The sequence below is a fragment of the Haliotis rubra genome, unplaced genomic scaffold, assembly GCF_003918875.1.
Source record: "Haliotis rubra isolate DU_JTF1 unplaced genomic scaffold, ASM391887v1 Scf1, whole genome shotgun sequence".
Taxonomy (NCBI): domain Eukaryota; kingdom Metazoa; phylum Mollusca; class Gastropoda; order Lepetellida; family Haliotidae; genus Haliotis; species Haliotis rubra.
The window spans coordinates 2,248,692-2,276,298 of NW_025764891.1; the positions used below are offsets into that span (position 1 = coordinate 2,248,692).

The following is a 27,607-nucleotide window of genomic DNA, read 5'->3' on the forward strand; positions in this document are numbered from 1 at the left end:
AGAGTTATGTCAGCGGCCTCTAAGTGATCGTGTCTCGAGTCAGTCAATCCGGTGATTGATACTGTGAGTAACATTTTTTTGTGTGTATCACAAACGCACGGATTATGGGTATTATTGTTTGCGGTATTTTACATGAGCAGGATTGATACTCTGTTATGGATAAGAGCATGTGTGTGCTGACAAGGACATGCAACTAGGGGTTTCTTGCAACATTTATTGAAAGAATTACAAAAACACAGAACACTAAACGAAAGTACATCAAGTGACAAGTTGATGCCGAGGTAAGATGCGCTTCAACCGACACTGAAGAGTTGTGTCCCTTAGCACGAGTTGTCTCCCCTTAATTTTGCAAAATATAACAGTTATCGCAGTTTTCTCACCAAAGTACATTGTTGGCGTGACATGCTGGCTGTGTTGTGTAGAAACCGGTAGCTTTGTTTATCTAAATGACCCAAGTGATACAACTGCAGCTTAATGCGCGGCCATACACAAACTTCTCCATTACATTCGTACACAAATCGAAACAAGAACAACATGAAAAGTCGAATCGCAAAACTGACACGACTGGAATAAATAGCTGGAAAAGGTAAAGTTCCGTCGCTACAGTGTAAATAAGCGGTTGGTATTTTCACAATTGCTTGTACACCATTAGTAGCTTCAGTTATACCAGCAATAGACTTGAACCGTGAGGTATATCCCAATACAACCAATGTCTAACTCCATACAGCATCAGCTGGACGCCCGGTACCTCCTGGTTTAAGTGCATGACGGATCCTGCTTCTGGGGGAGGTCTTCCATGGCTGTACCTGGCTTGCTGGGATCTGTTGACAAGAGTGTGAGTTTAGTTTTACGCTGCTTTTAGCAATATTTCAGCAATATTAAGGCGAGGGACACCAGAAATGGGCTTCGCACATTGTACCCATATGGGGAATCGAATCCGGGTCTTCGGCGTGACGAGCGAACGCTTTAACCACTAGGTTACCCCACCGCCCTGTTGACAACAGTGTTCGTATAGGACTTTTTTGTAGATGATAAATGGCGACTACCTGATATTTTTGTGGGGTTTTTTGTGTTTGTTTTAAATGTTGTACAAACACAGTATCTGAAAGTAGAAGTAGAACTCTAATGGGGAATAATTAGAAGTATTTACCCTGAAGTTATCAGGAATAATGGAGTCATTGGACATGTTTTGTTGGATATTTTGTGTTTTAATAATATTTGGAAAATGATTTGAAAGCATTAACATGTTCATGAGTAGAATGTGTCATCAGTTCCCAATTGCGCAGATCGATGCTCATGCTGTTGATCACTGGATTGTCTGGTCCAGACTCGATTATTTACAGACCGCCGCCATATAGCTGGAATATTGCTGAGTGCAGCGTAAAACTAAACTCATTCACTCACTCACTGTAAGGCATCACTTAACCATCTGGTTGATAATGTATACAGTTTTTAATGAAGCATAGTGAACGGATTTTGAGTCCAGTTCCGAAAACGAACCGAACATAAGGATTAGTGCTTACATAATACACCATGTATTTTGGCCCCGTGTTCATGTATCAAATGTTCTGGGGTATGGTCTTTTTTGTCTCATGATGACGGGCAGGTTAAGAGTATCCTCATAACATACTTTACAGAGAGACCAAAGTGAACCCCACTACATGCCTACTATAAAACTGACTGATGGATTTTTCTGATATCACGGGTTTTTTAATGTTTATAACTCCACGTCTCATATTATCATCACCAAAGTAGAAAGTCCCAGTTTGTTACTTGCATATGTTACCCGTGAAGATCCGGGTTAGAATATTGATCTTCAGTAACCCATGCTTGTCGTAAGAGGCGAATAACGGGATCCGGTGATCAGGCTCGCTGACTTGGTTGACACATGTCATCGGTTCGAATTCCCAATTGCGCAGATCGATGTTCATGCTGTTGATCACTGGATTGTCTGGTCCAGATTCGATTATTTACAGACCGCTGCCATATAGCTGGAATATTGCTGAGTGCGGCGTAAAATTAAACTCACTCACTCACTCACTTGTATATGTTCCTACAGATGCAAATTACATTATTTATTTGTTTGTTTGTTGCTTAGCGACGCACTCAATAATATTCCAGCTATATGGTGGCGACAATCCAGTGATCCACAGCATGAGCATCGATCTACGCAAGCATGGGTTACCACCATGAATTGAGCATGACTAAATTAATCATTCTCAACTGACCGTCAGGAATGGCCAAGGAACTCAGATTTTGATTATAAGGAAGGTTCGGCGATACCTGAGTCATCTTTCCTCCTCTTCCTTGAGAAGAGAATGAGGTCAGCAACCTCGATGAAGGTGAGGATACTTCCGCCCAGACACAACCCGATACTTCCGCCAATGTCACCTGGAATTACACAGAGCGTACCTCTTCACTACACAAGGTTTAGCATCGGATGACAGCTGGTAGGAAGATTGTTCATAATTAATTCATTCAGGACCGAATAACTCCAAACTATAAGTGCTGTCATTTGACTTAGTGAGAATGTGAGATACAAAGAGACAAAATCATTAATTTAAATGACTGTTACTCAAGTGTGGTGTCTTTTAGATCCACGATGGCACACTGGTGGCCAAGGTAAGCAAGCTGATAAAAGTGCAGCTCATTTGGGTTGATGGTGGCATATCGCTGGCGACAGTCTAGCACTGTTTAATCTGGTCGTAGGGTCAACTGGTTGTTTCCGCAATAAATCTGTGATATTTCGCTGAATGTATGGTCAGTCTTTTTTAATTGTTCTTCTCTCTCGCTGTTGAATGCTTTTAAATATTAGACATATTCAGACATATTCTAATTCAACTACGTGACAACTGCCTGTGAGTATTCGAGACTGAACCAGGCAAACCATGATCACTTTTATGAACACGCCATCGGGTATGATTACACACAATCAACTAACGGGTGTTGTCATATTATATTAATCTACTCGAACCCGGCATTCTCACAGGATCATGAATAAAACTGAATAACATGTCTTCACCTAAAGGACAATACTTACATACGAGTCCTTCCACAGAGTAGGCTTCGGACTTGACTCTTTCCTCAACGCTCAGGTCCTCGAAGTAGATATTCACGTTCAGCACGTTGTCCCTGAATAATAATTGAACGACACTTGTAATGATTCCAATGACCTTTGGAAGATTGTAGGATCATTAATTAGTTTTTGTTGTGTCTCGGAGCGAATCATAACGACTCGTGGACAAATGAGTATTGCTTTATTTCGGGTCTGTTTACTGCTTCCATTCATTTTCACATATAGAAGTCATATATTTTTGGACATCACTCCAAGAGCTGTAGGTGTCATTAACACAGGATCTCGTTCCATGAATTTAGCTAATTGGCTCGCAAACCAACGCAGCCTTTGTTTGTTTTGGGAAGTCAAAGTACGACTGGTAGGTTCGACTGACGCGACCTAGGGTGGTTTCAATGAAATCGATATTGGTTATCCTCTGGTTTTGACCATTATGTTTAAAAGCCATTGAATATGAAACCAAGAAATAAGAACGGAGCATAAACTCATTCAAAAACTCACTGATAAAAGGAAGGCTGAAGAAAAGTGTATAGCGGCTGTTTGAGCTTGATCAGGTGGGAGACCGACGGCATGTTCTGGAACTGCACCACGTACGTCAGCAACATCTGTATCAGGCGTTCAATCCTCCTGATGTCGTCTACAGCATTGTTGTAGTGCAGCTGGGACAGGCTCCCAGCCTTGAGATGATTGGTCGGTGAGCCGTCACGTGATCGCTTGTTGATAGTCTGGATCCAGAAGTATACCTTGTCAAGGTCCCTTCGGATGGTTTCAAAATGAATTTGAAGAGAGCCCTTCATTAATCTTATTCGGTAAAACTCATTTTTAGGTTGCACGGCATCATTCGCAAGCGTTGTTTCCAAACCCCACTTTAGTGAGTTTGTGGACCAGAACGTCGCGTTGTCGAATCTTTGACGTAGGGATCCGCTGACATCTTTCAGATAATTAACCAACAAATCTGCATACTCTGCTCGAGTACGGTTTCCTTCAGAGTCGTTTACAACTGCTTCTAAACTGACGTTATTGAACAATGTTGCAGCATCTTCTGAAAATGATACCAGTGAACGCTTCAGGTCTGCTAGACAGTGGAGCTGCTGACGTACATTATCAGCCATGATGGCCAGAAGATCAGTATAGGCAGGGTCAAGGTCGTTCAGCAAGCCCCAGAACTGGACTTTAAGAGCCTCATTAACATCTGTCAGAGATGGTCGGTCATGGGAGCTCTGTTTTGACGCTTGGGTTGATTTGTCTGCTAGAGATAGCCTGCTCGCATATTGGCGAGAAATAGCAGTTTGAGACAGAGTCTGGGAGAAGTGTTCTGAGCGGCAGAGGAAACGGACAGTCGCAGTGCTTGGTCATCCCGCTGCTGTAGAATAGCCCTGTCAAAGACACATGTTATCCTGTATTGTTTCTAGGCAACAGAGACTGTTGATTGCCAGTGATTAGGGACCAAACCTCAATATTAGGTTACTGTATAAAGTTAATCATTTTGGGGGTCTTTTGTTTGAAAGAAAGACACGAACAATCGCCACCCCATACATCTCCTCCGTGTCACTACCCTACACTTTGTCCACGTATCTGCCCCTTCAGACACACATATCCACCATGCATTGCCTTGCGCACCACCACCGCATCTCCATTTCTTCTTCCACATCAGTGCGGTGGGTAGCCTAGTGGTTGAAGTGTTCGTTCATCACGCCGAAGACCCGGGTTCGATTCCCTTCATGCGTACAATGTATGAAGCCCATTTCTGATATCCCCCGCCGTGATTTTGCTGGAATGTTGTTAAAACGGCGCAAAACTAAGCTCACTCACTCTTCCATATAACTACCCAACACTTCGTCGATGTTCGCTTCAACATGCCCACCAATCATCTCCTAGATGTTCTTTTCAACATCACTACCCAACATCTCCTAGATGTTCTTTTCAACATCACTACCCACCTTCTCCTAGATGTACTCTTCAACATCATTACCCATCTTCTCCTAGATGTCCTCTTCAACATCACTACCCAACATCTCCTAGATGTTCTCTTCAACATCACTACCCATCTTCTCCTAGATGTTCTTTTCAACATCAATACCCAACATCTCCTCAATGTTCTTTTCAACATCACTACCCAACATCTCCTCAATGTTCTCTTCAACATCACTACCCAAACATCTCCTCGATGTTTCTTCAATATCACTACCAAACATCTCCTCAATGTTCTCTTCAACATCAATACCCAACATCTCCTAGATGTTCTTTTCAACATCAATACCCAACATCTCCTCGATGTTCTCTTCAACATCAATACCCAACATCTCCTCAATGTTCTCTTCAACATCACTACCCAACATCTCCTCAATGTTCTTTTCAACATCACTACCAAACATCTCCTCGATGTTCTCTTCAACATCAGTACCCAACATCTTCTAGATGTTCTTTTCAACATCACAACCCATCTTCTACTAGATGTTCTCTTCAACATCACTACCCATCTTCTCCTAGATGTTCTCTTCAATATCACTACCCAACATCTCCTCAATGTTCTCTTCAACATCAATACCAAACATCTCCTAGATGTTCTCTTCAACATCACTACCCATCATCTCCTAGATGTTCTTTTCAACATCAATACCCAACATCTCCTCGATGTTTCTTCAATATCACTACCCAACATCTCCTCAATGTTCTCTTCAACATCAATACCCATCATCTCCTAGATGTACTCTTCAACATCACTACCCATCATCTCCTAGATGTTCTTTTCAACATCACTACCCATCTTCTCCTAGATGTTCTCTTTAACATCACTACCCATCTTCTCCTAGATGTTCTCTTCAACATCACTACCCATCATCTCCTAGATGTTCTCTTCAACATCACTACCCATCATCTCCTAGATGTTCTCTTCAACATCACTACCCATCATCTCCTAGATGTACTCTTCAACATCACTACCCAACATCTCCTAGATGTTTCTTCAATATCACTACACATCAACTCCTAGATGTTCTTTTCAAACTCACTAACCATCATCTCCTAGCTGTTCTTTTCAACATCAATACCCAACATCTCCTCAATGTTCTCTTCAACATCAATACCCAACATCTCCTCAATGTTCTCTTCAACATCACTACCCAAACATCTCCTCGATGTTTCTTCAATATCACTACCAAACATCTCCTCAATGTTTTCTTCAACATCAATACCCAACATCTCCTCAATGTTCTTTTCAACATCAATACCCAACATCTCCTCGGTGTTCTCTTCAACATCAATACCCAACATCTCCTCAATGTTCTTTTCAACATCACTACCAAACATCTCCTTGATGACCTCTTCAACATCACTACCCAACATTTCCTAGATGTTCTTTTCAACATCACTACCCAACATCTCCTCAATGTTTTCTTCAACATCAATACCCAACATCTCCTAGATGTTCTCTTCAACATCACTACCCATCATCTCCTAGATGTTCTCTTCAACATCACTACCCATCTTCTCCTAGATGTTCTTTTCAACATCAATACCCAACATCTCCTCAATGTTCTTTTCAACATCACTACCCAACATCTCCTCAATGTTCTCTTCAACATCACTACCCAAACATCTCCTCGATGTTTCTTCAATATCACTACCAAACATCTCCTCAATGTTCTCTTCAACATCAATACCCAACATCTCCTCAATGTTCTTTTCAACATCAATACCCATCATCTCCTCGATGTTCTCTTCAACATCAATACCCAACATCTCCTCAATGTTCTCTTCAACATCACTACCCAACATCTCCTCAATGTTCTTTTCAACATCACTACCAAACATCTCCTCGATGTTCTCTTCAACATCACTACCAAACATCTCCTCGATGTTCTCTTCAACATCAGTACCCAACATCTTCTAGATGTTCTTTTCAACATCACAACCCATCTTCTACTAGATGTTCTCTTCAACATCACTACCCATCTTCTCCTAGATGTTCTCTTCAATATCACTACCCAACATCTCCTCAATGTTCTCTTCAACATCAATACCAAACATCTCCTAGATGTTCTCTTCAACATCACTACCCATCATCTCCTAGATGTTCTTTTCAACATCACTACCCAACATCTCCTCGATGTTTCTTCAATATCACTACCCAACATCTCCTCAATGTTCTCTTCAACATCAATACCCAACATCTCCTAGATGTACTCTTCAACATCACTACCCATCATCTCCTAGATGTTCTTTTCAACATCACTTCCCATCTTCTCCTAGATGTTCTCTTTAACATCACTACCCATCTTCATCTACCCCTAGATGTTCTCTTCAACATCACTACCCATCATCTCCTAGATGTTCTCTTCAACATCACTACCCATCATCTCCTAGATGTTCTCTTCAACATCACTACCATCAAACATCTCCTCAATGCATCTCCTAGATGTTTCTTCAATATCACTACACATCAACCCTAGATGTTCTTTTCAAACTCACTAACCTCATCTCCTAGCTGTTCTTTTCAACATCATTACCCAACATCATCAATGTTCTCTTCAACATCACTACCCAACATCTCCTCAATGTTCTCTTCAACATCACTACACCCAAACATCTCCTCAATGTTTCTTCAATATCACTACCAAACATCTCCTCAATGTTCTCTTCAACATCAATACCCAACATCTCCTCAATGTTCTTTTCAACATCAATACCCAACATCTCCTCGATGTTCTCTTCAACATCAATACCCAACATCTCCTCAATGTTCTTTTCAACATCACTACCAAACATCTCCTTGATGACCTCTTCAACATCACTACCCAACATTTCCTAGATGTTCTTTTCAACATCACTACCCAACATCTCCTCAATGTTCTCTTCAACATCACTACCCAACATCTCCTCAATGTTCTTTTCAACATCACTACCCAACATCTCCTCGATGTTCTCTTCAACATCAGTACCCAACATCTCCTAGATGTTCTCTGCAACATCACTACCCATCTTCTCCTAGATGTTCTCTTCAACATCACTACCCAACATCTCCTCGATGACCACTTCAACATCAGTACCCAACATCTCCTCGATGTTTCTTCAACATCATTACCCAACGTCTCCTCGTTGTTTCTTCAACATCACTACCCAACATCTCCTCAATGTTTCTTCAACATCAATACCCAACATCTCCTCGATGTTTCTTCAACATCAATACCCAACATCTCCTCAATGTTCTCTTCAACATCACTACCAAACATCTCTTCGACGTTCTGTTAAACATCACTACCCAACATCTCCTCAATGTTCTTTTCAACATCACTACCCAACATCTCCTCGATGACCTCTTCAACATCACTACCCAACATCTCATCGATGTTTCTTCAACATCACTACCCAACATCTCCTCAATGTTCTCTTCAACATCAATACCCAACATCTCCTCAGTGTTCTTTTCAACATCACTACCCAACATCTCCTCGATGTTTCTTCAACATCAATACCCAACATCTCCTCGATGTTTCTTCAACATCAATACCCAACATCTCCTCGATGTTTCTTCAACATCACTACCCAACATCTCCTCGATGTTTCTTCAACATCACTACCCAACATCTCATCGATGTTTCTTCAACATCACTACCCAACATCTCATCGATGTTTCTTCAACATCACTTCCCAACAGCTCATCGATGTTTCTTCAACATCACTATCCATCATCTCCTCGATGTTTCTTCAACATCACTACCCACTTCCTTCATTGCATCTAAATCCCCATCTCTTGCCTCAACCCTTTACGCCATTCAGGCTGTAGTAAACCCTCCACTTACTCATGGTCCTGTCTACACACTGTAGCTGTTCCAGAAGACTGCAGTAGGGCCTGCCATGCCTGTCTGGAACACAATCAGTTCTGAATAATACCACGTGCAAACTCGACATTAGACAAATTACGCGCACTCATTGACTTTCATTTGACAATTTTTGTGAGGCAACGTTTTGCAGTGTTACAGCTTTTGCGACTTTAAATGTTTTATTTATTTCATTTACTGTATGTTTATGACAAAGAATGTCTCACTTGGCATGTACAGTTGCACACAACCACACTTTTTCCTGACGTGAGATGTCAGACAATTTAGCCGACATCTCAGGGGAGAGTACTCTGTGTCGTCAGGAAACTCATGCAGAGTTGTCTTCCCGCATGACCCATAAGGCGCCTGCTTGTCCAGCATCTGAAATCACAACCTCACTACCTGCATATCTTGGTGTCAGAAAACACATTGATTACTTGAATTCGTCTATAGTTTTATACACATGGATCAAAAGTACCGTCAACACCCCGTATTTTGCATGGTATCGATATGTTACCATTAATCTTTGGAACTTATCTAACCCTCAAGTTTACATAATGTCGTGTAACACTGAATCGCGAAAAGAACGAAAAAATGTATTTAGATAAACAAAAACATGTAAAGAGTTGACCCATTACGTAGTGGTGATAACTACGGTTGTATGGCGTTAACAAGTGCGTCATTTCTAAGATTCTTGCACAATCCTCAAGGAGTTACATAAGTATCAAACCCGTTAAGATCCGCATCAGAACTGGTCTTCTGTAGCCCATGCTTGTCGTCAGAGGTGACTAACAGCGATGTCCATCCGGACTGTCGAAAATTGTTTCGGGTATTACGTAAGAAGGTAGTTAGGCGTTAACACTATGGCGTTCGACGCTCCGGGCATTAAGGAAAACCAAATACGTTATACAGTACATTCTTTATTATGGCCACTTTGTTATACGCCGGTTTAATCAATTTGGGGTTTGTTAGAAAGCTTGGAATTGGTGTATGTGCCATATGTTGAAATATTTCGCAGCCATAGAGTAATTTAGATTTGATGAGTGATTTATATAGTAGTAGTAATGTTTGTTTGTGCTACCCCATTTACTATGTGATAGGTATTTAATAATGTTGAGATCTGACTTGCATTTGTCTTGTATGAATTGAGAGTGTTTGTTCCACGTTTTCATTAACCCATATTGCTCCATCAACGGCAAACTTGGATTTGTTTATGTTTTTACTGAGGTTGTTGAATATATCATCAGATTTGATGGACTATGGAGACCTTAAAGTCTCTGTCTGTTAGAAAGGCTGATGCAAAATTTAGAAGTGCCTCTTTTAAACTTTTTTTTTGCGAAAGCCTGATTGAGTTGTATTATATACATTTTGTGTTTAAAGATATTGTGTGAGGCGCTTGTTAACCATACCCTCCATGGTATTGCATATATTAGATGTTAGAGATATTGGCCGATATGATTCGGCTTTGTTTACGTCTTGGCCTTGCTTGTGTATGGGTATGATAAGGGAATGTTTCCAGGCTTTTTGGTATATGACCGTTTATCAAAGCTGTATTGTAAAGGTTTAGTAGTTGGTTTATTAATGGTTTGGGGCGTTTTTTAACATGATATAGCTGATATAGACATCGTTTATGTTACTTACCTATCTTATATAGTTACATATGTATCCGTGAGAAGAAATGTGACAAATCTGATTCAAATCTAGTTAGCTTTTCTCATTTCAACAACAACAAAATACAAATCTAGTTAACTTTTCTCATGTCAACAACAGTGGTGTACTTCCGCCTGTATCTGTATCATTGAGAAGGAAGTGTGACAAATCTAGTTAACCCAAACTCTTTCCTCATTTCAACAACAATAGTATTCATGTCTTCCCCCCTCGTTAATTAGAGTAGAGCGGATTAGCACAGTTTTTCTGCTATTCGCTGGTTCATGTTCTCCAATAGTCTCTCGTACAGACCCTGAAGCAAATATATCCAAGAAAGCCCACACAAGTCTAGAAAATGTGGCAAGTCTAGATTTCCTCAGCTTCAGGGCTCCTTTTCATTATATATATATATTTTTTTTACTATGATTTTTTTTCTGTAAAATATGTTCATTTCAGAGACTAGTTGTTAGTCTAGTTCTCCAAGGCAGTCCACACTCCGGCTGTTATTGGAGCAGTGTTGAGCATTGCCACACTCCACTGCTTTTCGACAGTCCGGGTGTGTATTCGATAAAACATTCGACAGTCCGGGTGTGAGTACACGTGATTGAAAGTACGATGACAATTGTTCTTATTGTATAGATACAGGGAAGAACCTACCCTGGTTTTCTTCAGGGCTATACCTGTACTGAACCCAACTGTCACACCCAAACCGGTCGAATCAGCAAAAGCCGCGGTATCGTTAGGAGCGGAAATGACGACAACGGCTCCCGCGGAGTCACGTGATCCACCCATGTAGTCGAACTGTTCAACCATAAGGGAGAGGCTAAGGCCGCTCTGGTGACCTGGAAAGATCGAACTTGAAACATCAGTAATGTGTGAAAGACTGAGTATGGTTTTACGCCGCTTTTAGCAATATCAGAAGTATCAAGGGATCACACCAGAAAAGCGGGAACTAAACAGAGCTATGTCAAACAACTGGATAAAAGAATGTATAGACGTGGAAATTTGATTTGTGGAAATTACAAACTCATATTGAACGTTACTCAAAACAGTCACCGACAAACTGTAAAGGTCTTAAACACATGTCTCGTTTGTTTCATCATGAAACATGGAAGTTTACTTTCCTGTGCCCCATCAGTTTACAGTGGTAACATAATAATGCGGACAATCCGGATTGTACCGATAGAATGTGTTTGTCTGTAAATAACAACCCAGAATCGTATATCTTAAATTTTCATGATAAATCTTTGATAAGAGCTTTATGTAAATTAAGAATTGGTTTTCATGATTTCTGTGTAAATAGGGCACGTAAACATGGTATTTCTTCAGAATGTAAAAATGATTTGATCTGTTCTAATTGTACTACAGGCTCTATAGAGGATGAGTTCCATGTCATGTTTGTATGCACCAAGTATCTAAGTTTGCGAAAAAAGTATATACCATTTCTTTCAAACGCTGTATTAGACAAACATTCACTGTCAAATTTGTTAAATTCTAAGAATATTATGATTGTTAAGTCTGTAGCAATATATCTCAAACATGTTTTCACTGTGCGTAGCCATAAATGTAACCATGAATGTAACCATAAGTTCACGTGACTTGTATAGCATTTTGTAACATCAACAATTGTAATGTAGGCCTTAAGGCCAGAATTACCGAATGAACTGAATCTGAATCTGAAACCCAGTGATAAACAGCATGAGCATCGATCTACAAAACTGGGATACGATGACAGGTATCAACCAAGTCGGCGAGCCTGACCACCCGATCCCGTTAGTCGCCTGTTACGACAGACACAGGTTGCTGAAGACCCGGATCTTCCCGGGTGTGTACCTATATTACCGTCACTTACCACTCGTGTCTACTGTTAGTGGCGTCTCCTTGTTATAGGCTTCAAACTGATAACATACACCAAGGTCAGTCATCACTGTGGAGAAGTTTGCTGGGCCACAAGGTAGGCCCTTCCATGTGCACCTGCAATATAAACATGTTCCCATTACAACAGTCAAGGCCTAACGGGTATTGATGGTCATATACCTGCCATATGTCATAATATATCACTGGATTGTCTGGTCCAGATTCGATAGTTTACAGACCGCCGCCATAGAGTTGAAATACTGCTGAGTGCGACGTTAAACAACAAACCAACCAATCAACTAAAAATGTATATGTGATAACACCCGATGGCAACGGATAATACAGCGTTAACTGCTCGTTGTTTAATGCCGCACTCAGAACTTAGCCACCAAAAGAACGGCGGTCTGTAAATAATTGAGTCTGATAATCCAGTGATTGACATCATAAGCATCGATCTACGCAATTGGGATACGATGACGTGCATCGACCGTCAGCGAGCCTGACCACCTGATCGTCTCTTACGAAGTAAGACCAGTTCTAACCCTTATCTTCGAATTCACGGATACTTAAGTACCTAGGCTGGGTCAACGCCAAATTAACTGGATTCGGGTTTCAAATTTATTTTCCACACACCATTATACCGGTCTACTAGCTATAGGTTTCAAACAGTCAATGACTGCTCCAATTTCATGATGATATGTTCTAAGCATAAAACGTCTAGACATTTACTGAAAATCGGGAACGAAAGGCAACCAAGTTTGCTATTAAGGAACGCTAAATGGTAATTTGGTCAATAGTTGCTCATGAACAAATTCCCATCAAGAGTGTCGGATGTAATTTTCATCGTGACGAGACGAGTGTAAGCTGGGCCCAGTCTCGCATATCACGCGCAAAGGGAGCCGGGAACCAGCTTAAGACGAGTGAGGACAGATCCAGTAAATGTAGCGCACACGCTTACCCTTTTAATAGTGCTTCCTTCCTGTGCGCCATTTTCTTGAAGAATTCCCAGCTTCCGGCGGAGGAAAGCAGGTCGGTGTACTTGTCCTCCAGTTGGTTCAGATGTCCTCGTCTCACTCGATGGTACTGATTTAGTGCTTCATATAGGGTCGGTGATGTCCTGGGCCCATCCGTCTCATTTAACACCTGGCTGGACCTATCAACATTACAAAGCCAGGGATAGAAATACTTTTTTTTCTAAGTGTGCCTTAGGGCACCAGACAAATATTTTAGGTGTGCCTTTCAGAAATCAAGTATGCCCACATGTTTTTAGAATAAATGACAATGATGATGATCATTTGAAATGTATTGTTAAATAAAGAAATGGGTTTATGAGCATTCAAATATGTATGGTATTATTCAATTTGGAAAAAAATAATTGTTTTGGGGATTAAATGACTAAATGTGAGTTATGTCTCAGGCGTGTCAAAAGGGCACCGAGAACATTTTTTAGCCGTGCCATGTCAATAATTACCGTGCCATGGCACTCTAATATATGGGGTATTGCGAACCCTGAAAGCGTAGGGTATATACACTGCTTGCGAAAACACATCCACAAAATGTAAATCCTAATGTATTTTGTGTTATATATCTTAATGTTTCAGAGGAATATCATATGTTTTGAAGAAGTAAGCGATACCCTGTCCATAATAATTCCCACCCCGCCCTCAACTGTAAATGTCCTTATGATAATGAGATCATAAATCTTTCATGTAGCTATATTAAGATGGACCTTCCACGCGTTGCACATGATTCATAGTTTAAAATCTCATATTGCTCATGAGGGTATAAGTATGGAGTTTATACCCTGGTATAAACACATTATTATTTATACCAGGGTATATTATGTTAACACATTATTACAAAACATTATCTTTGCCGCTGAGACACAATTTCCAGGTGAAATGATGGCGAGATAACAATGTTACCTTGCTGACAAACCATTGGTTTGGGTTTGGTTTGGTTGTTGTTTAACGCCGCACTCAACCATATTCCAGCTATATGGTGGCGGTCTGTAAATGACCGAGTCTGGACCAGACAAACCAGTGATCAACATCATGAACATCGATCTACGCAGTTCGGTTACAATAACATGTGTCATACAAGTCAGCGAGCCTGACCATTTGATCCCGTTAGTCGCCTCTTACGACAAGCAGTTGGCAGACCATGGTTGTGGCTACCGTTATGACAAGAGTGTCCAGTCTAAGTAAACTTAGGCTCAGTATTATTCGTTACACTGCTATACTGAGTCTAACAAAACCTAGTCGAAGGTCGCGTCAGCTAACCTTTGAGCGACCTATGACCGTCCAATCATACGCGAGACGGCCGAACTGATTTAACCAATCAGGCAACAGCTACTTGTTTGGGTTCGGCGGGACTTACAAAACGGTTTTTGAATTTTCTCTTCCCTGGTCGCTGACACTGATCTATCAACAAACGAAAATTCGCATAAAACACAGATATTTGACCTGCAGTATATACGCTTATGGGTCTCTAATGACATGGTTACTATTTGCTTATATTTTCACAAGATGTCATCCTTGAATACTGACAAAAACGCTATTTTCAGCGACTGTTTACCCATTGCGTGTATCACTCGGAAGCGATCGTGCGGAAAACAGCATTCGGAATCGTTCGATTTTTTTAGGTAAAGGTTCAAACGGTATGTGCGAATGTTAACTTTCGCCATTTGGTAAGCTGTGTTATGATTGGTCAGTCCAAAATGTTAGCTGACGCGACCTTCTACAAGGTTTTGTTAGACTCAGTTTAGCAGTGTAACGAATTATACTGAGCCTAAGTTTACTTAGACTGCAAGAGTGTCCAACCTGAAGGTGTTCTGGTTGCAGATTGTGATCTTGGGGAACTCCACCGCATCCTGGTAGTGGATCTGAGTGTCAAGAGAAGTGGGGTAGGCGAGGAAGTAGACGAGGCGGCCATGGATGTTCCACACCATCCAACACACGGCGGCAAGGATCACAAACAACCATGTAAATCTGCAAATCAACATCTGTAGACTTACGTTTCTCTAAGAAGCGGGGTTCGGGGCAAGGGGAAGAAATAGTATGTCCGGGTCGTTCAGATATCTATACTCGCTTCTCTAGTAATGCCCCTGAGAGGTGCGTAAGACCATGTCATTCAAAGAAATGTATTTTTAATCTTCCCGGGTCTTTTTATCGCAATATGTGTTGTTTTCATTCATGATAACCACATGGGTACAATGTGTGAAGCCCATTTCTGGTGTCCCCCATCGTGATTTTGCTGGAATATTGCTAAAAGTGGCGTAAATCCAACTCAATCACTCACTCATTCATGATAAATTTTCCAAAGGCATTCGTCTTATAGGAGGAACAGTGCAGCGTTATACAACAAGCAGTCAATGCTGCATGTTCCGTTGCCATCGAGTGTTATGACATATGGCAGAGATATGACCATCAATACCCTTTAGGCCTTGACGGCTGTAATGGGAACATGTTCATATTGCAGCAGGTGAAAAAGAAGGTGTAAATACAGCTACGGTTCATGCAGGTAGCAAAGGTATGGTACGTCCCTCTGTCACAAGTATGGCTTTTACAATGTTTCATGTTTCATTTACTGGTGATGCCTAGTCAAAACTATGATTTACCGTTTTATTTGTACTTTCTCTCTTTCTGTTCTGCTATGCATAATTTTATATGCAAATATAAGGATTACTCTGTGTGTGTTCACGTAAACTTGTAATCAGCATAAATCTACCTATGATTGAGTAAAACAAAAAAACTTTAAAGAATTTTGGTGCAGTGTTCGAATTAAAAAGGTTGTTTATCAGACATTATATATAACCAAAATCCAGTTACCATTTACGCCTCACAAGTTCCTGTTCGAGCAAATGAATGAAAACTAAAGGCAAATATCGTTATTACAACCCAAAACGTTGTAAGTATAATATCAGGCTTTTAATTTGTTTGAGGAATATCTCCATCAATATCCACACACAGGAACAATATCCCATACATCTATTGCAGTGAAAAGAGACTTATTCAATGTCACGTATCTTCGTAACAATAGGATTTTTTAAAATGATCTAATCGGGGGAAATTATTTCCCGTCACTCAACTGATCACGTGGGTTTGTTTCAGCTGTTTCACATCGGTTTTCACAACTCACAAGTATGGTGGCTGATTAGGGCCATCGCTTTCTCACCTTAAAATTCGGAGGTGAGAAAGCGAGAAAGCGATATCACGAGACGAGAAAGCGATATCACGAGACGAGAAAGCGATAACACGAGACGAGAAAGCGATAGCACGAGACGAGAAAGCGATAACGCGAGACGAGAAAGCGATAACGCCCTAATCAGCCACCAACCGCCCCTCATTTTACAACGGTGCGTGATGCCATTGTACGCTGTACACCATATCAAGAGCATGCGTTTGAATCCACATTAAAATGATGACACAAACACACGCAAACCGAGTCAATTATCCATCTGAAAAGGGCAACAAGGAAACATAGTTTATAATACGAGTCACAACAAAATTGCTCCGGACTGCATGATCCGCCACACGTCTTTGACATGATTCTCGTTGAGCGCAAAGGGCATGCCAATATCATTTACGTAAAGCAAGTACGAAAGCGAAATGCTACTTTTGAGAGCGTACATTATTTTTCACTTGAATATTTCATTTCTCGTAGCTTCGATTGATTGTCGTTATTTCAAACAAAATTAAAACACCATGACATTTCAAAACAGTTTTTCGTTGCTGCAATAATATTCTAGTGTGCTTTTACTTGTTTTGTCTTTTTCTCGTTTCGAGTATTTTAAGTAGCTTCGATTATTTTCTGGATGCTTTGACTATTCTGTCGTTATTTCAAATATCATTTCGACATTTTTTCGCAAATATATTATATATTTCTTGTCACTTCAAGTTTCTTTCAGACCCGTGAAGGTCCGGGTAAGAGTGTGCCTTCAGTAACCCATGCTTGTCGTAGGAGGCGACTAACGGGATCAGGTAGTCAGGCTCGCTTATTTATAGACCGCCGCCATATACCTGGAATATTGCTGAGTGCGTCGTAAAACTAAACTCACTCACTCAAGTTTCTTTCAAGAACCTACAGTTCTAAAGGCACCAACAGGGTATTCATCTGTGTTTTAAACGAACAGTTCGTCACAAGTAGGGTTTTATTTTCGCCCACAAATTGAGAATTGAAACAACTCAAAGTTTAGATAGTCAGCGCTTGATTTTCCAGCAATATCACGGCGGGGGACACCAGAAATTGGCTTCACACACTGTGCCTATGACGAGCGAACGCTTTAACCACTAGGCTACCTCACCTCCCCATAAAGCAAAGTGACATCAACTTAACCGATCAGGGCACTTATTCTCAAAACTTTCGAAGTCCTAAGAATTCTTAACTTGATCGTAGCCAGTGTGTTAAGAAGTTCGTAGGGCTTAAGAAGTTTCGAGCATAGCTAGCCAGGTTTGTACTGATGATCTTGGAAGATAAAACGATATGTACAATTTGAATTACGTCAGCTGTGTACAAGTGCAGAGATTCTGCTACTTCTAAGTAAAGAAAAACGTTAAGACATATAGTCCGGAGCAGTTTTTGTTGTGAGTGAGTGAGTTTAGTTTTACGCCGCACTCAGCAATATTCCAGTAACATGGCGGCGGTAGGTAAATAATCGAGTCTGGACCAGACAATCCAGTGATCAACAGCATGACCATCAATGTACGCAATTCGGATACAATGACATGTGTCAACCAAGTCAGTGAGTCTGACCACCCGATCCTGTTTGTCCTTACGACAAGCCGGGGTTAATACTGTGGTGCTACTTCTACGTTAAAAAAACGTTCTTATGCAGTTTTTATGTGTCGATCCAAACATTCCTTTGTTGTTAACTCATAATAATTAATAAATGCTTCTGTGCTTAATACTGCTTATTATGAAACTCGGAGACTTCAGATGCTATTGGTTCTTCGCCCAATACATATCACATTTTATCATCGCGTTGACGGTTCATATTCCTACTGTATCAACATATTTCAACTGGGTTCGTGTCAATAATAGAATGCTCACAAGTTTGAAAACCACACACGCCTGTGTATATGCAACGTTGCTTATCTCTTCAATCTAGACTCCTTCATCCTGAGGATTACAAATTTTAGAATACATCAGCTATCCTTCCATGTGATGCTACGCGTCGATGTGTTCAGTGTTTGTCCATATCTATGAATGACTAAAGTATTGCAATAACGTATTGTCACGGTATTGATTGCCGTTTATCACGTGTATGTTTTAAATCAAAGCACTGAATGTAAATGCAGTAGAACGGCTTTAGTTGGTATATACCAGTCACACATCTGAACGTATTATGCACAATCAGACTAATAGCACGTATCTCGCTTAACACCGGGGTGTTTGAACATAGTCGTGTGGGGTCAATGGGTATTTATCTCTGAGTCTACAGTTACATTATACTTGTGACGGAACGATGTACCAGTTGGCGGGATTAATGACCTGTTTAATGATTCTCGAATGTTATCGTTTGCGAGATAATTAAGCTAACGCTGTTTTTACACTGAACTGTAAAGTATCTTAAATAGGGTGAATATGGTCATTCCAAAACGAGTGAAATAGGAAAAGGTCCAGAAAACAAACGATAAAAAAGGTTATGTGCATTACGAAGGTCGTTAATTGTTCACACCACTGTCAAAGGCCTGTATAGGAGAGGGATTAAGTGGTTGAGCTCAGTGCTGTGGAATGTGTTTGAATAAAACACATTGGTTTTGCAACCCACACTGTTTTGTTCACATCGCATGCTGGATGTCTTGAAATAAACTGTCGGACAAAAGAAAGTTTTCACTTTTAAAGTAATTATATAAAATAACAAGAACGATGTTCAGGTTTGAACCCAAGCGGAATAAAATCACTAAAACGCAACAGGGCCCCGATAACGACGCAGCTGTCAGGAAAGTTCGTACGAAACGTGCATTTTCAAAACCTGTAAACGGGACATTGGTTCAAATGCACGTGCATGACTGTGACATCAATACCGATGTTGGGCAGAGCAAGCATGCAATAACCAAAAAGACCACCACGAATATACCAAGACTTACGAAGGCGCAACGAGACAGGGCAATCGGTATGGCCTCTATGGGGGCTTCACAACGTCAGCTGGCAAGAACCTTCAACTGCAGACAGACCACAATCAGCAAATCGATAAACCGCTACCAGAAAACAGGCCAGACCAAGATCACGACACCGGCCGAAGACCGCTACATCCTGCAGATGTATCACCAGAAACGATGGCTGAGTTCGAATTTTCCGACGAACTGTGGTTAAGAAGTTCATCCGTTCGATGGAGAAGGCGTCATGGTATGGGACGCCATTTGTAGCCAGAGAACAACAAGACTGGTTATCACCCGAGGAAATCTGAATGCCCGGCGATACGGGGATGAAGTGTTGAGATCTTTTGTGGTGCCCTTTATTCGACAACAGTCAAGAGGAATCATTTTGCAGCACGACAACCCAAGGCCTCACACCGCCAGAATTGTTCGAGAATACCTGCACAACGTTAACGTCAACGTATTGCCTTGGCCAGGGCGTTCTCCAGACATGAACCCCATGGAACATCTCTGGGATCATCTTGATCGTCAGCTGAGGCAACGTGTACCACGTGCACCTACAGCGAACCGACGGGAACTTGAACAAACTCTCTTGGACTTATGGAACAAGATTCCTGCTGACGTCATCCGCCGACTGAAGACGTCAATGGGGAGACGTTTCTTGGTCAGGGTGGTCACAGTCGCTATTGATAATGTGACTCCTGTGTCATAATGTGACTCTTTATGCACTTTTTGAATGAACTGTGTTTTGTGTAATTTTGATCCCTTGACTCTTTCTTAAGGAATTGCGGCAAATGCATAACCAGCATTCTGTGAAATTATTGGACAATGATTTCTGTTTGCAGAATAATTATAAGAAATTTCACATACGTCTTTGCTTCTATTTTGTGGTCAAGTGAAGTCGGTGATAACTTTCTTTTGCCCGGTGGTTTATGTTTGTTCCAGATCACTTTCAGGGCAAACATTTTTAAAAATCTGGAAATAGTGACCTAAAATATGTTCTGACACGCACGCACACACAAAAGAGCTACTGGCTACACGTGCACTTACCGCCTGGCTGTAGTGGCGTCAGGGCCAAGCAGGTACTTGAAGCCGGAAATACCGATGTTGTGAGCCAGGTACTGCAGTGACGGCTCTGTCACCTTCATCGTCGACGAAGTCTACGCGTCAAGTAAAAAAACCCATTCTAAGTTGATTATGTGCTATGTAAATGGACAATTCAATAAAATGCATTCACGCACAAAAATCCCAAGTTGTGCTTAAACGATCAAATTATATACTTTGCCCTCTGTAGAACAAATCTGATTTACAGCAAGGATGCAGCGTTGATGGATGAGGAGCAACACACGTTTATCACTGATATCTGAATTTCGGATTCTATGGTTCAAGGACTGTGAGCAACCTTTGATAATGGACAGTACATTATTTGTATGGCTTGTATCCAATGCATCAATCAAAGGACTTCATGTATCTCTGAGTTCGTGTTCAAGAACTGAACAGAGGGTTGTTATCCGTCTTTTTATATCCTTTGCTTGATGAATACGCCCTCCTGTATGCAGCCTGCATACAGAACACCCGCCGGTACGGATGACAGTCCGGTCCTCGACGCCACATCTTGCTGTGTTAAGCTTCCCTTTCCTTTGATGCCTGTCGTTATGGAAACGAGAAACGAGTCTAAGGCTCCCTAATTGCCAGGAACCTATGATCGTGGGTTCGAATCCAGAATTATGTTTTTAGGTTTGATAGCATCGGGACCGTGCTTACGGGTTTCACCAAAATGGTATATCACTTCAAGCCTTCCACTTGCATTTGAAGTGTACTCCAAAACGGTGTGTTGGTTGATGTTTCGTTTTATAATAAACTCACGGGCGAAAGAAACGTCACCAAAATTTTTAAAAAATATCTTTTATCGTACACTAAGTGATTATTCATATCTGTAGTTCACACTTTCATCATTCAGAATGTTGTAGATCATCCATTAATTTTCCAAATATGATTGTTAAATTTCCAAAATCTGAGTTTGTTGTTTTGTGACATGTTAAAAAGGTGGGGTGACGTTTCTTTCGCCCGTGAGTTTATATTATCAAATAATTATCTTAAATTTCTAAATTCACTGTTGAATCTTATTTCAGGTATACAAGTTTACAAACAATTGTATAGAAAGTGAGTGAGTGAGTTTAGTTTTACGCCGCTTTTAGCAAAATTCCAGCAATATCACGGCAGGGGACACAAGAAATGGGCTTCACATATTGTACCCATGTGGGGAATCGAACCCGGGTCTTCGGCGTGACGAGCGGACGCTTTAATCACTGGGCTACACCACCGCCCCATAGAAAGCTAAATAAGGGTTTACAAAGTAAAATTTGAGTTACGATTTTCGCGAACACTTGGTGTCGTCAATGTTTTCAGCTAACCATTCATACAATTGTCACAGCTATTGTTTCCATTACACCAATGTTTTCAGCTAACCATTCATACAATTGTCACAGCTATTGTTTCCATTCATACAATTGTCATAGCTATTGTTTCCATTACACCAATGTTTTCAGCTAACCATTCATACAATTGTCACAGCTATTGTTTCCATTCATACAATTGTCACAGCTATTGTTTCCATTCATACAATTGTCACAGCTATTGTTTCCATTCATACAATTGTCACAACTATTGTTTCCATTCATACAATTGTCACAGCTATTGTTTCCATTGTTTCCATTCATACAATTGTCACAGCTATTGTTTCCATTCATACAATTGTCACAACTATTGTTTCCATTGTTTCCATTCATACAATTGTCACAAGCTATTGTTTCCATTGTTTCCATTCATACAATTGTCACAACTATTGTTTCCATTGTTTCCATTCATACAATTGTCACAGCTATTGTTTCCATTGTTTCCATTCATACAATTGTCACAGTTATTGTTTCCATTCATACAATTGTCACAACTATTGTTTCCATTGTTTCCATTTATACAATTGTCACAACTATTGTTTCCATTGTTTCCATTCATACAATTGTCACAGCTATTGTTTCCATTCATACAATTGTCACAGCTATTGTTTCCATTCATACAATTGTCACAGCTATTGTTTTCATTACACCAAACGGATTTATTTCGGAGGGAAGTTAAGACTGGCATTCTTTTGCCCTGACGTTCTACATTTAATCAGTTTTAATGTACATTGGTAGAATTCTTACGATCACTAGGGGTATTACTGTACGAGGTTGAAACAATCTTATGTAACCTCGAAAGCCTCAATTCTAGCCATTTTTTTACATTGGACAATAACGTCTGCTGGTGATGGTTTCCACTCTCAGATTCATCCCGGTTATAATCTTTGGGGTGTCAGCACCATCGCCACGCCCGTTAAACGACGACGACGACAACCGGCGTCACCTCAGACGTTCCTCTCGCACAAATAAGTCATGTCGGAAATAGTTGAAATACCCTTCAAAGACATCAAAACAAACTTCCGCACTAACTTCCTACATAATAATAAGGACAGCAGTTATCATGATGTTTGAAAATGAATATAAGTAAAAAAAAACATATACTCACACGACAGAACGATAGACCGACTGCAGTTCTCTGCCGAAGCTACCAGAGCGGGAAGAGTCGGGTGTTTTATAGAGCGGTTTGCCATCGATCTATGGTAATGTTTACATGACTGGCTGTACAGGAGATACATAACAGAGTTGGTGTGATATAGAATTTTGTTAACGCGGGCATGAACAGAACTTCGGCTTTATGCAGAATGTTGGTGAAAGGTGCAAGATTAAATTCCTGAGTAGTAAGTGAGTGAGTTAACATTTAACGTCGCATGAAAAGAGCCAGCGTTCTGATGGGACATATTTCAGATTATAGCCAATCAGATCGCGGGGCAGGTCAAGGCCAAGGTCAAATAAGAACATCGGTAATGATAAAGTATGGTTACGAGAGGTCGTAACGTTACGAACGTTTGTGCATTGGGACCCAATAATTTTGGCTAGGAATCGAGAAATTGCGGTTTTCAGAGGTTCCGAAGACCCTAGCTCCCAAAGTAATTCTTGGATTTTTGTCCTTAATGTCTCATTTTGTGTGTAAATATTTTGACTTGGTATGCGTGCATAATTCTAATGGGGTATATACAGTGAGCATTGTTGAATTTGCCCTGAAGCGATCTCGTTACATCCCTTTCCGTTTTCCGTATATACCTTGATACCAGTATTTTGTTACAAGCCCCCGTGATGAAACCAATTTTTCACATATACACAAATCTAAAAATGGAAAATAAAAAATAAAGAAGAAAGTCTATTATAAATTCATAGTTATTTTTACAAGCAAAATATGCTTGACGGGGAATTTTCATCGCAAAGGATACACTTAATAGGGTCATCCTTGTGTGTTTTAAGCAGATATCCGTGGGTAAACCGACCATGGCAAATACGACATCATCGTAAAATGACTGATCATGACAACCCGTGTAGGCAAGGCCGAGTTTGGTGTAAATTCATGGAGTTGATGATTTCTACTTGGCTACCCTACTGCTTTAGCATAGTTTTAATCACTATACATACGATATAGGATGAGAAGGTAACGGTTTGTCTATGCTATACCAACAGTACTGTTTCCTGCCATTGCTGTGGCCTACACCGCCCCTGCTACTCTGGTCTCCTATTGCTGCGGCTAAGGTTACCCTAGTTTACTATTATACTAGCCTACTATTCGGGTCTAGTGTTGCTGTAACTGGAGCTGTATCCGCTATTGTTGCAGAAAATTCATTTAAAAATGAAGTATACTTTTCGACTTTTCAAGAAAAGAAACTGACTACCACAAAACCTAAGTTGTTACACAGTATATTTCTTTTAAAATATTTGGTCTCACATTTTTATTTAAACATATGAGTTGGGGTTGGTGTTATCTGAAATAATCTTTATTCAACCTACAAAATCCCTAGCCCCCAACTCACAGAATATCAAATACTTGGTCCGGAAACCGTCCACATTATAATGATCGACCCGAGGAGTAATCCAAGTAATTTATCATACCAAACTATTTGCATGTCGAGTTGTTATAAAACAAACGCTGACGGCAATTAGCAGTTCTCAAAGCTCGTAAGCGCATCAACAAACACATTAAATCTTTATCGTCAACTGATGGCGTTTTGGGCTACGAACACATTCGATATACCGGAGTCTTCTTTCTTTATGGTCACTTAGAAAGTATTGGATACACCATTACTGCAGTTGTTCCTAAGTACCCAATTATTTACATAACGGTCATACAATATCACACTGTTGTCATGCTAAATGATCAGCATCCGTTTGAATACTGAACATTTACCAAAAGGCAAATATGCAAGAAAACCCTATACGAGTTCACTATGTTAAAGTGTAAGAAGATATTTCTTGGGAAATTGCACGTTTTTATTATGGTCCTCAGTTATCATTTTGATGATTTCTTTATCTTTCCATCATGCAAAAAACGATTCTCATAATTGATGTGTCAAGTGTATATTGTAATAGGGTGGCATCTGATCATCCCTATCAACGGTCGAGTAGTATATTTCAGTGTGATGACGTTTACGTTGTCTTTTTATGTTTTGAACCACAAGTGTGTCTCTCTACATTGTCTTTCATTGTGGATCAGAGGTTGCTTTGAAGATGTAGTCTCCAGTCACATAAATACCCACACTCCGGCGCAGTGATGACAGCATAACATCACTCCCACAGGCTAATTTGCATATCACGTGACCGGACCTTTCTCTTGTTTGTAAACAAACGCGTATATTCATAATAAGAAGAGACTGGCCTTAGGCAAGCTTTTCGGCGCGCTCTTCACGATGTTTTACATTGTACATATATATTCTTCCACAAATACGACAGTAAGGTTTATGACAGTACATATTTAGATATCAATCTGGTTGCATCGTTTGCTCTCCATCAGCTTCGATGACAGCACGTGGCGCCGTACAACCTATGTAAACAAAGGATCACTACACAAATCGAAATAGTGTTACATGTGTTAAGATATTTTCTCAGTGAAACTCAACCATTCTATCAAAGATGTTTAATTGGATGTGTAGACTCGTCAAAAATAAAGGAGTTAAGAAATATGTAGATTATGTTGAATGGACGGTGCAAGATGTAACGAATCGTCACAGAGGTACCATGTGGCAGAGGTACGTACTATGCTGGCTTACCGCATGGAACTCTGGGTAGGAGAGTGAAAGATACCACAAGCCCAAATGTTTACAAATGTCTGCCTGTCAATAAACTGAGTGAGTGCGATTTGGCATGTGGTTTTAGGGACACATGAAATGGACTTCACACATTGTACCCATGTGGAGAATCGAACCAGGGTCGTCGTTGTGGCGAGTGAACGCTTTTACCACAAGGCTACCCTATCGACCGACCAGGAGAGAAGTGAGTGAGTGAGTATGATTTTACGCTGTTTTTATGAAATGGACTTCATACATTTTACCCATGAGGGTTATCGAACCCGCAGAGACGACGTGACGAATGAACGCTATAACCACTAGGCTACTCCACCGCCCGACCAGCAGAGAAGAAAACACAGTGACTATACATGTCACATGTTTTTTAAAGGGACCTTTCAGTGCATCTCGGAGGAATGACTGGTTACGTCCATCTTCAGCACCATCTTTCAGAGCGCTCATATGGTTCAGGCAGTAGAAAGAGCGAGTGAGTATTGTTTTTCGCCGCTTTAAGCAATATTCCAGCAATATCACGGCGGGGGAAACCAGAAAGGGGGTTCACACATTGTATCCATGTAAGGGATCGAGCCTGGGTCTTGGGCCTGGTGAACAAACGTTTAAACCACTAAGCTACCCCACCGCCACACAGAAAGAAACTACCACACAGGTGTTGAGAATGAGTTTTAATACTGTTTGAAAGATATGTGTACAAACAATATGCTGCTTTCAATTACAACATCAGCTGTACAGTAAATACAAAATACAAAATTTTGTAATTTGTATTACAAACGATTTGAACGCATTTTATCATATTTACAAGATGATTGATTGAACGTATTTACAATACAAGTGTATTCACAAACTTTTTAAAGAAAATAGGCTTTTTCTATTGAGTATCCATGACAACGCCATATCTACTCCAGCCAGTAGTAACAGTCACTCAGAAAGTTGGTCACATGAGACACAAGTCCTGGAATCTCCCTGACAAATGACCTATGACTTCTTGGTTTCTGTTCACGCTGTTTCTTTGGTTTCAAAGCAGCTATTTTCTCAGTTGCTGTAACTGAAAACATAAGAGATGAAATTTGTTAAACTGCAAGAATAATATACTTTCTAAACGGAAAAAATGGACAGAGAACAGTCCAGGCAGAACTGGTTCACCGCCAGGCACTCCTGCAAAGATTCGTAAACAATGCTCTGACTTTGTGTAAACATAAGAGATGAAGTCTGTGAAACACTGCAGTGAGTGAGTGAGTTTAGTTTTAAGCCTCAGTTTTAATACCCCAGCAACATCACGGCAGGGGACACTAGAGATGGGCTTCACACATTATACCCATGTGGGGAATCGAACCCGGGTCGAAAGCATTAACCACTAGGCTACCACACACGCCCCTGAAACACTAAAGGAACACTAATTTCTAAAGGGACAGAATGGAGAGACAATCCGTTAGTCGCCTGTTACAAGCATGGGTTGCTGAAGACCAATTTTAAACCGGATCTTTACGGGTATTAAAACAGTTTGACGAAAGCCAGTTGTAAGGGTAAGTGAGCGAGATAGGGTGGATGGGTGGGTTAGTGAGTGAGTCAGTGGCATCACAAGGAGCGTCACCCTTATGAAGAGAAAAATCCTGTTTTGACGCAGACCGCAGATCTCTATCAAGCTGGTCAAAACAAACCGCATGGGTTTGAAGCAGTTAAACTCAAGTGTCATAGTTACAGCTAAACCTGGATCTCGAACTCACTGTTAAGTGTACTGACGTCACTAAGGGATTAAAATCGGTTGCCTGCACAACAGGACCACACGTGTCCCTTTTCGAAAAGGCAGATAATTAAGAGAATATATATGTACGTACTGACAAATGGTTTCTTGTTCGTCTCCTGTCGTGACCGCAACCCAGATGTCACGTGA

At 40.7% G+C, this 27,607-nt stretch overlaps 3 protein-coding genes across 3 annotated transcripts; all 3 read right to left on the reverse strand.

Annotated features, from left to right (window-relative positions):
* Positions 1 to 197: 197 nt before the first annotated feature.
* Positions 198 to 4,486, reverse strand: LOC124266878. Its single transcript, XM_046701730.1, has 4 exons — positions 3,575 to 4,486; positions 3,041 to 3,132; positions 2,284 to 2,391; positions 198 to 821 (listed from the first exon to the last, which is right to left on the reverse strand). The coding sequence occupies exons 1-4, from the start codon at positions 4,183 to 4,185 to the stop codon at positions 757 to 759; spliced, it is 876 nt and encodes a 291-aa protein (XP_046557686.1). The 5' UTR covers positions 4,186 to 4,486; the 3' UTR covers positions 198 to 756.
* A 1,432-nt stretch (positions 4,487 to 5,918) lies between these two features.
* Positions 5,919 to 6,958, reverse strand: LOC124287104 (ring-infected erythrocyte surface antigen-like). The gene is given in 3 exon segments (XM_046723619.1): positions 5,919 to 5,990; positions 6,116 to 6,396; positions 6,592 to 6,958. Coding segments are annotated over 3 exon segments (720 nt in total).
* Positions 6,959 to 10,792: 3,834 nt separating this feature from the next.
* On the reverse strand, positions 10,793 to 20,644 carry LOC124287197 (acid-sensing ion channel 1A-like). The gene is made up of 6 exons (XM_046723723.1): positions 20,547 to 20,644; positions 15,219 to 15,386; positions 13,355 to 13,549; positions 12,392 to 12,513; positions 11,197 to 11,381; positions 10,793 to 10,852 (listed from the first exon to the last, which is right to left on the reverse strand). Exons 1-6 carry the CDS (start codon positions 20,642 to 20,644, stop codon positions 10,793 to 10,795), a joined length of 828 nt encoding a protein of 275 aa, XP_046579679.1.
* Positions 20,645 to 27,607: the final 6,963 nt, after the last annotated feature.